We start from the raw sequence: 10,243 nt of genomic DNA, 5'->3' as shown, positions 1-10,243 counted from the left end.
CTTAGAGCTGGCAGTGAAGAAAGAAGGTTCCTCGCCTGGAAGGAGTTAGGGCTTCCCTGGGGTTGTGCTCAGGAACCAGTCTGTTGGTCTGGTTGCTCTTGCTCTCTGCAGGTGCATGTGATGGCCCTGAATGACCTGGGAGAACCTGGGGCACCAGCCACATCCCTGAAGAGCAGCAACCTGTTGCCACAGCTGCAGCAGACACAAGGTGTGAAATGGTCAGAATAAGTTATGTGTAGAGCAGGGGAGGCACATTCCTGGCCCCTCTCCCTCTGCAGTCCACACCGGTAGCATCAGGCCAGCCCTGGAATGTTAAGAGCATGGAGGGAACAGCCTCTAACTGGAAGGATGGGCCCCATACTCTACCCTGTGCCAACAGGCCTCTTGCAGGAGGACTCATACTTCTTCCTTCCTCGGGGTAGCTTTCCCATCAAGCATCCAGGCCATGGGATGAATAATTCTAGGACTTTATACAGTTGCTCTAGAATCACTGATGCCCTGGAGGGCCAGCTCTGGAAGGCTGGGCTTGGCAGGCCACAGAGAGAGAGAAGAGGCGGGGAGGCCCCTGCCTGCCTGCCCTGCATGCCGGTCAGCACCCGCAGCCCCAGTTTTCTCCAATGTCCTTGCTATCCAGCTGGATGTGGTCAGTGCTCTTCTCACTGAGCAGAGGGCCCCCGTGCCTCATGACCAGCTCCGTGGCCACCCTCATGAAGGCCTCCTCCACGTTGCTTGAGTCCTTGGCAGACGTCTCAATGGCACACAGGATATCGTAGTGCTCTGCCAGGCTCTGTGCCTCAGCCAGAGGGACCTCCCGGAGCTCGCCAAGGTCCGACTTGTTCCCTGTAGGGAAAGGCCAGGTGCAGCTTGGTGAGGCCCACAGGTGCTAGGTGCAAGCTGAGAGACCCACTGCCCTCTGTCAACTACTAGTTGTGCATGGTAATCTATCTTTTTAAAAAAAATAAAACTTTTTTTTTATTTAAAGCTTTTATTCTGTGCTTTAGTCCCTTGTTTTTTAATCTTTGCCAGAGGCTTGTATATTTTATTGCTTCTTTCTAAGAAACAGAAGCAATGTAGTGAAAAGAACACAGTTCTTCCACTTTAGAGCTGGAAGAAAACCTGAGTAGGTTTTCTTTCCAGCTTCCTATCACTTCCTGTGTGACCCTTAGGTAAGTCACTTCATCTCTGAGTCTCAGTTTCCCAATCTATGATGCCACCTTCAGCAGAGTAGGAATTAAATGGTACACTAAACATGAAAACAACTGGCACTTGGCAGGTACTCCATAAATGTGGAAGTAACAAAGAAAATCTGGCGTTGCTAATTTTTGTGTGTTTTTTTGCTAAAATTTATGCTTATTATTTATTCTCTCCTATTTCCCTTTGGGATTTTTTTATTCTCTGTAAGATTGTGGTTTCTGGTTATTTTGCTTTTATGATAGAGCACAGTCTCTCACTTTACCTCAGAGTACATCTTTAGCTTCTCCTACAGGTATACGATGTTTCATTATATTCTAAATCATCTGGTAAACTGCTCCTTGACCCAATTTCTAAAAGAATTTTTTTAAGTTTCTAACTGGTTGACTTTTATAATGTGATTACAGGAAAGATGAAAAAAAATAGTGTCTATAAAGATCTAAAATTTCTTTGGTAACCTTAAATGATGCAGCAAATAATTTCAATATGTAGAACTTAGCCTGACTTCAATAAACTAAAAAAAAAAAAAAAAAAAGCACATGTTATTTATGAGTAATTATAAATCTGAACACAGATCAGCTATTTAATTTTATTAACAAAATGTCAATATTTTTTTATATAAAAATGGTATTACTGTTGTTATATATTTTTAAGTGTTTGTATCTTTTATAGATTCATCCTGGAATATTTTCTGATGAAATAGTTTGGTGTTGGGATTTGCCTGAAAAACAACACAAGGGAGGAGGGGATGAGGGTAGACATGAAAATGGGACGTGAGTTGCTATTAATAATTGCTAAAGTTGTGTGATAGGTATCTGGGGTTTATTACACGATTTTATTTTTGTATAAAATGCTTTATAATAAAATGTTTTATTTTAAATGTCCTGGATTAAAGGGAAGTGTAAGGCTGGGTAAGAAGAGCCTGGGGAGTCCAGCTCTGCTGAGTGCTTCTACACCCCTGTCGAGGCAGGATGCAAAAGGCAGACTGCATGGAACCAAGTGCCATCCTTTTCCCAGCTGGACCCACATCCAGGCCCCATCTGTACAATCTCATCTTAGAAGAATCAGCCTGACTGTTGGGGTAAAGACCCCAAGGACCACACAAATGGTCCAAAGCTGCTTGAGCCCAGGTCTGGGAATTTTATGTAAGAGGAAAAGGAAAAATGAAGGTAACAGCATCCCTCTGCAGCAGCAGTTTGCAAAGTGGGGTCCCTGAGCCAGCAACATGGATGTCACAGGCGTCACCTAGGAACTTATTAGAAATGTACATTCATGGGTCCCACCCAGACTCCTGAATCAGATGCTCTGGGCGTGGTCCCCAGCACCTGTGCTTTAAGGCTTTGGAGGCATGCAATCATTTGAGAAGCATTGCTCTGCGATGTGGTATGACAGAGCAAGTCACTGAATTACGATCAGCAGAACTGAACTCAAATTTCACCTGTATGTATTCTCAGGCTGTGTGAACTAGAAGAAATCACTTCACTTCTCTGAGCCTTAGTTCCATTTCCTGACTAACAAAGAGTAGCCATGGTTATGGGAACTAAATCCAAAGACACATGTGAAGATTTAGCCAGTGTTAACCACTGTACAGATACATGCTCATAGCAAAGTAAACGTTAGCTTCCTTTCTTCCTTCTTCTAATTCCAATTTTGAATATAACTTTACAAGTGATTAGCAGGATAAGGATTTGCAAGATCATTCAAGTTCTGGTTTCGTTCCTGCCTAGCGAAGCTCAGCCCCAACTCTGCACTTTGGCTTGCCTTTTATTTAAAAAGGAGAGAGAAACTGAGACAGACAAACAGGATCTGTGGCCCCGATAAACACTGCCAGCCCCCTCCATATCCCCCCAGCTCACCGATCAGCAGCTGCACAATATTGGAGCCTGCATACTTCCTCACATCCTCGATCCAGTGAGGCACTGACAGGAAGGAGCTCCTCTTGGTGATGTCGTAAGCGAGGATAGCCCCATTGGCACTGCGGTAGTAGCTCTGGGTGATGGTGCGAAATCGCTCCTGGCCAGCTGTGTCCCAGATCTGCAGCTAAAAAATTAGGGAGCCTCCTATGAAAGTGGTGACATGGCCAAGCCCAAGGGACAGGGAAAGCAATCCCACGTACCCATGCCCAAAAAACTAGTTTCAACTGGCAGACCACCAGCCCACATCTTGACAGGAATCACAAAGGAGGGGCAGATAGAAGATGGACAGAAAGAGAGACAGGTGTTCTGAGCCCTTAGGAAACAACTCAGTGGCTCAACTTTGAAGACAGGAGGATGAAAAGGTAGGTAACCCCATTGCTCCCTCTAGTCCCCAGGGACAGGTGGTAAAAGGACAAGGGATGTATTCTACACTGCAGCAGGAAGTTCACTCAACCCAGGGTCCTCTGTATGCCCTCCCTCCACTAAACACAGGCTTGCTGTGAACCAGAAGAGTTCCAGCAGCTCATAGTCCAGTGAGCTGCCATGATGCTAGCTGGCTATGTGCACGTCCACTGCCTTCCCCTCTATGGGCTTATAAATGCACCGCTGTACCCAGTTGTGTGTAAGGCTCCCCCAGAACTAGGGTTCTGTGCTTCTGCCTCAGCAACACCTGGGAAGATGCTCACAACCTGGTGGTAAGGGAGCCTTGGCTGTGGCAATGAAGGTCTAGGGAAGGCAATGGGAAGAGTCTTCCTGAGGGGCCTTTACCATCAGCTGACCCAGCTTGGCTAAAGAAAAGGAGCTTGGGGTCTTTTCCTGCCCATGCCTTCACTTAACACCCATTAGTGCCCAATGCCTAGTCCTCCTGGCCATGGAGGAGAGGTGCCTGTGTGTGGCAGGAGCTTCCCTGGCTTTCTTAGAAGCAGCAGTCTGGCAGGATACACATGAGATAGAGCAGGAGGAGGGGTTGAGCCAAGGCAGACATAGACCTACACTGTACCCGGCCAGAAGGTCCCCCATTCCAGGCGGAGAACACCAGCTCTGGGACTGGGAGAGATGGACCATGGATGGGCATCAGAGCAGGGAGGTACGATTGTTCTCAGGAGCTCAGGGGTTGCCTTCTCTACTCCACAAATCACAGATTATTGGGGCTCTCTGCTTTGGTCTACACCAAGCTGCAGGTCTATCTATGCTCTTTAGCTGGCACAAGCACTCTCAGTGCCTTTTTATCGAATTCTCAAGGTGTGGAAGGCTCCTTATTCTGTCTGGGGCGGGGACAGACCCCAGAGGCCTCAGACAGTTCCTGAGGGCAGGGAGGTGACAACTTCTTCCCTAGGCCCCACCAAGAGAAGTCCAAGAGTTAATGAGCTCTGGGCCACAACATGACAAATAAAATCCTCCAGTCCTGACACTTCCTATTTACTCCTTAACTGTGAGAGGCTCCAAGGACACTAGGCTCTGTACTCTAAACCATGGTGTCTGCTCGCTCATGCATGGGGTGAAGCAAAGGGTGTACACTTTAGCACTACACAAACCTGAGATCCAAATGACCAATAACTCACCTCCATACCCCAGAGAGCATATACAATGAAAGATAAAGGCCAAACATAGAAAAAAGGAACTTGGAGGAATAAGAAACATGTAAAGGCAAAAAAACAAAAACAAAAAAAAAACCCTCAAAAATAATCATCAATATTTTCAGAGATAGAAAAGATCCATGAAAAAATAATAGAACACGTTTCTTTTAAGTAGAAGGAGCATTCAGAAAGAAAAAAAGAGCTCTGAAAATTAAAAATGTAACATAAATGAAAAACACAACATAAAGGTTGGAAGATAAAGTTGAAGAAATCCCTCCATAGTAACAAAAAAATACAAAGAGATGGAAAATAGAGAAGAAAACTACAAAACCAGCCTAGGAGGTCCAATATGGGATAGTAAGAGTTTCAGGGAAAAAAGAAAAGTAAAATCAAAGAAATACTTCAAGAAAATCCCCCAGAACTAATTGAAAGGGCCCGCTAAGCACACACACAATGGAAGAAAATGACCCAAACAAAACACATGACGGAGGGAATTCCAGAACAATGGGAAAGAAGATTCAAAAAAATTCCACAGAGGGGAAAAGAAGGAAAAGAAAAAAAATAGGTTTCAAGGTTTCACACAAAAGATCCACATGGCATTAGATATTCAATAAAACAATGCCTAAATTATGAGGGAAAATCATTTCTAACCTAGAATTCTCTACCCAATCAATTATCACGCAAGTGCAATGGTTTAATAAAGGCATTTTCAGGCATGTAGGCTTCAAAAAAATTTACCTTCCTGCCAACCTTTCTCAGGAAACTACCAAAGGTTCCTTTACCTAAAGAAAGCAACCAAAAATGAGAAAATGTGGGCTCCAGAAAACAGAGTTCAATTCAAGAGAGGCAAACTGAATCCCAAGGATGGTGGTAGAGGAAGATCCCAAGACAGCAGTGAGCCTGAACATCAGCTCATCCAGAGCAGGCCCCAAGGTTCTGGGACAGCTTTCAGTTCTGGCAGAATAATCAGTAGCAGACAAGCCCTCCCTCCATAAACAACCATTAGATTGAGAAAAATAGGGCAGGGTGCCATTTTCAGGTTATAAACAATAAGCAGCACAAAACTGTATTCCCGAGAGAGGCAAAACTCATGAAATGCACCTCATCATCACCACAACTCTACCTGGGGACGGTTTCCTGACCACAGGACAGTGGGATAGAACATAAGCAGGGCATGGTGGTCCCACTGAGTCAGGAAGGCAAAGGTCAATGTCTCCAGATGTGATTGATGGAACAATGCAGGAGGTGGGAGAGCCCAAAAGTCTATGTGGTAGGAAGAGAGGGGACCCAGTACTCCTTGCCTGAGGACTCTATGCACAGGGTGAGACTATAAGAATCTCACCACAGAGTGGCTCCTACAGGGTTGAGAACAGACCAGAACATAGACATACAGATTGAGCAGTGCTAGAGGATGCTGAAGTTCCAACCTAGCCATGGTGAAGAGGCCTCCTTAGCACCTTGATAATGACCCAGATATTAAGCTGAGACATCACGAAGGCTATGAGTGAGAAACATGGCTATAAGAAGGCCTCCATAAACCTACTCCAACAAAGCCTAAAACCAAGACCCAACACAAGTATCAGGTTTGGAAGCTGAGTTCTGTCAAATTAGAGAGGCAAGAGAAACTTCCTCAAACTTCTACCTATCTGCCCTAACAAAATATAAAACTAAACCTACACAGATCCAAGGTGATCACCCAGTAACTGAATTGACTACTAAAACATGAATCAACACTCTTCAAAAGAAGATAACAGAATACAGGGTCCCTACAAGGTATCAACCACTATTTCCAGTATACAATCAAAAATGGCTAAATAGTAAAAAAAAACAAAACAAAAAAAAAAAAAACAGGAAAATTTGACCGACAAAGAAAAAAAAGCAGTCAATAAAAAATGATGCCAAACTGGCCCAAATATTAAATTTAATAGACAAAGACTTCAAAGGAGTTATTTTAAATATGATCAGAGAATTAAAAGAAAATATGTGCAAGGAATTAAAGCAAATATGATCACAATGAGTAAGTAAATAGGGAATTTCAGCAGAGAAACGGAAATTATTTTTAAAAACATAAAAAAGACTCAAAATTCTAGAACTTAAAAGAACAATAAGTGGAAAATTCACTCGATAATCTTAACAGCAGAATAAAGATGGCAATAAAAAAAGAATCTGTGAAATTGAAGAAAAATCAATAGAAATTATCCAGTCTGAAGAATAAAGAGGAAAAAATTGAAGACAATATCAAATTGGGGCAATATCAAACAGTCTCATATTCACATAATTGCAGCCCCAGAAGGAGAAGATAGTGAGAATGTGGCAGAACTAATGACTTACAATTCCAAATTTGATGAAAATACTGATTTAATGATCAAAATAACTCAGCAAACCCCAAGCATAAGAAATATAAAATATATCTTAGCAGATCATAGCCAAACTGATGAAAACCAAAGGTAAAAAAATAAAAATTTTAAAGCAGTTGGGAGGATTGGGGAGACATTATATGCAGGGGAACAACAACAAAAATGACAGGTAACCTCTCATCAGAAATAATGAATGCCAGAAGATAATGATGAAAAGTGTTGAAAAGGAAAAAAAGGTACCTAAAGAAAAAACTCAACACCAAAGTCTATATCTAGAAGGAAAAAAATCTCTCAAAAATGAGGGTGAAATAAAGATATTTTTAGATAATTGAAAGTGGACAGAATCTTCCTGGAAGACTTGCACAACAAGAAATGCTAAAAGATATTCTCCAGGATAAAGGGTAATGGTACTAAATGGAAACTCAGATCTACAAAAGCAAAGAGAAGCACCAGAATTGTAAATAAGTGGGTATATATAAAATACTATTTTTTCTTCTTGTATATTCCATATAAGAGGGGCATCCGGTTGACTCAGTGCTTGGAGCATGGTGCTCGTAACACCAAAGTCACCAGTTCAATTCCCACCGGGACCAGTGAGAAACAACAGCCTGAGCTTGGAGCTGAGCCCCGCGTGAGTAGCCAGTTGGCTCAGTGGTTAGAGTGCGGTGCTCATAACACCAAGGTCACCGGTTAGATTCCCACATAGGCCAGTGAGCTGTGCCCTCCACAACTAGATTGAAAACAACGACTTGACATGGAGCTGATGGGTCCTGGAAAAATGCACTGTTCCCCAATATTTTACAATAAAATTTTTTTTAAAAATTCCTTATAAGACAACTGACATTAAAGTTATAAATTATGACTATAAAGTGGGGTTTATAATGTATTAGAAATAAAAAATATGACCATAATAGCACAAAGGAAAAGAGGGCATATAAGTAAAATTATACAATTGTAAGGTTACTGTACTTGTGAAGTGTCAGATGTGACAAGTGTCAGTTTTAAGACATGAAGTGGTATAAAATTGACTCTAGAGATTTTATAAGTTAAGGATACACATTGTTAGCCCCATATTAACCAGTAGGAGAAATAATAAGTCAACAGAAGAACTAAAATGATATTCTTAAAAAAAAAAAAAAAATCAGTTAAACCAAAAGCAAGTGGAAAGGAACAAGGAATAAAAAGCTGAAGAGACAAATAGAAAACAAATAGCAAATGGTAGATTTTAAACTCAACCATGCCAATAATCACATTAAATATAAACAGACTAAACATGCCAATTAAAAGCCATAGTTTGTCAGACTGAAAAAATGGTAAGACCCAACTATATGCTATCTATCTGAGATGCACTTTAAACATAAAGACACAAATTAGGTAGAAAGTAAAAGAATGAAAATATACATAAAGAGAGCTATATTTAACACAAAAAGCATTTTAAAAGCATAAGAATGATGGTTATAGTAATATCAAAGTAGACTTCTAAACAAAGAAATATAAGATATAAAGAGACATTTTATAATGATAAAAGACACAATTTATCAGGAAGACATAATGATACTAAATATCTATGAACCTAATTACAGAATTTTAAATTTCATGAAGTTAAAACTGACATAACTAAATGGAGAAATAGATCTACAATGGTAGCTGGAGATTTTAACATCTCTCTCTCAATAATTGATAGAGTAAGTAGAAAAAAAAAATCAGTATGAAGAATATCTAAACATCACTATTGATTCAACTGACATTTCCCGAACACTATACTACAGAACAGCATTTTTTCAAGAGGAGATGGAATATTCACCAAGATAAACCACAAAATAAGTCTCAGTAAATTTCAAAAGAATATTACTCTAAACACAACAAAACTAACAACAGAAATTAAGAAAGCTCAGAAGAGACTTCTTCAAGAAGATGGAACTGAGAGAAAGCAATATATTGGGTGGAGAGTTACACAATATGTTGGAACAGATGGAGAAGAGAGTTATACCAATTAGGTGAGAGTTTGGAGATGAATTAATGGTAAATAGACACCTAAGCAAAAACAAGATGATTATGATGGCCAGAAGAAACTAGTGAGCACAGGAAATTAAAAATAATGGCAGCCACCGTTTATCTGTGAGTAGCATTTACTAATCATAATGTATTTATTCAATCATTACAACAAGTACTTACTGAAAACTTGCTATGTGCTCCAGGCACTGAGGATACCAGGGCCAACAAAACAGATGTAAATTCCTGTCCTAAAGCTTACAGTCTAGTGTAGGAGACAGATGCTAACTAGGATAATAAATACTGTGCTTGCCTCCTTCCACAACCACCTCAAAATTACAACTAAACTACAGAACAACAATCACTGAGAATTGCCTGAAGTCTATCTAGCTCAACAGAAGTCGTATAACTAACAGAAGCCACCTTGAGAATGGTAGGAAGGGCGGAGATGCAGAATGGGGCTATTCCTACACTCACATGTGGCAGTTAAAAAACAGGAGGGATATCTTAGCTGTGGTGGTCTCCCTTGAGGAGTGAGGGGTCTCAGCCCCACACCAAGCCCCACATCCCAGGGTTCCAGTGCTGGGAAGAGAAATCCCCATAACTTCTGGCTATGAAAAACAGTGGAGATTGTGGCTGAGTGAGACAGAGGGTGGCTGGAGTCCCAAGTATTCCTCAAAGGCCCAAATACCAATATTTCTGACAGACTGACTCACTATGAGCTCCAGTGCTAGGGTAGCAAGTCGAAAGGCACCAGAAACATACAAGGAGGAATTGAATTGTCTGGATTCAGGGCGAGGCCTGGAGGGGCAGCTTTCTCCCAGACAGATGTTCTGGCAGAAGCCAATGTTCCTTTGTTGAGTAATCCCATGACCCAGCCTACACACGCAGGTAAGCACCATATGTAAGTGTCTATCAACCTACCTAACACTGATCGTCCCATCTGGGTGATTCCCTGAAACCCCATCCCACCCAAATGCAGGCCCACCCAAGCCACTTCCAGTGTTTTTTTCCATACAAATGGCCTGTCTTGGCTCACGTAGTAGACTTTCCTAAAATCTCTCAAAGGTTCACAAACCTCAAACAAGCAGTATCTGGCCGGGGATGCCCTGTATTCCTTGCAAAGCAGCCTCAAGTCTGGCACTAGTGGAAACGAGCCTCAGTTCACAGCTTAGCCTCTCCCAAGCACCTCCAAGCCCAGCACAAGTAG

At 41.7% G+C, this 10,243-nt stretch overlaps 1 protein-coding gene across 2 annotated transcripts in view; it reads right to left on the bottom strand.

Annotated features, from left to right (window-relative positions):
- Nucleotides 1-451: 451 nt before the first annotated feature.
- Nucleotides 452-10,243, bottom strand: part of RAB43 (RAB43, member RAS oncogene family) — a 39,461-nt gene continuing 29,669 nt past the window's right edge. The window contains exons 2-3 of one of the 2 annotated variants that reach the window (XM_019719030.2): nt 3,048-3,231; nt 452-840 (exon numbers count right to left, since the gene is read on the bottom strand). In XM_019719030.2, the coding sequence (XP_019574589.1) occupies nt 590-840; nt 3,048-3,231 (435 nt within the window). In that variant the 3' untranslated portion in view covers nt 452-589. The remainder of the gene's footprint in view (nt 841-3,047; nt 3,232-10,243) is intronic. The other variant, XM_019719031.2, reaches the window with a different exon arrangement.

This window comes from Rhinolophus sinicus, linkage group LG09, assembly GCF_036562045.2.
Source record: "Rhinolophus sinicus isolate RSC01 linkage group LG09, ASM3656204v1, whole genome shotgun sequence".
In the NCBI taxonomy this organism is placed as follows: Eukaryota; Metazoa; Chordata; class Mammalia; order Chiroptera; family Rhinolophidae; genus Rhinolophus; species Rhinolophus sinicus.
This window is presented reverse-complemented; position numbering and strand designations above follow the sequence as displayed.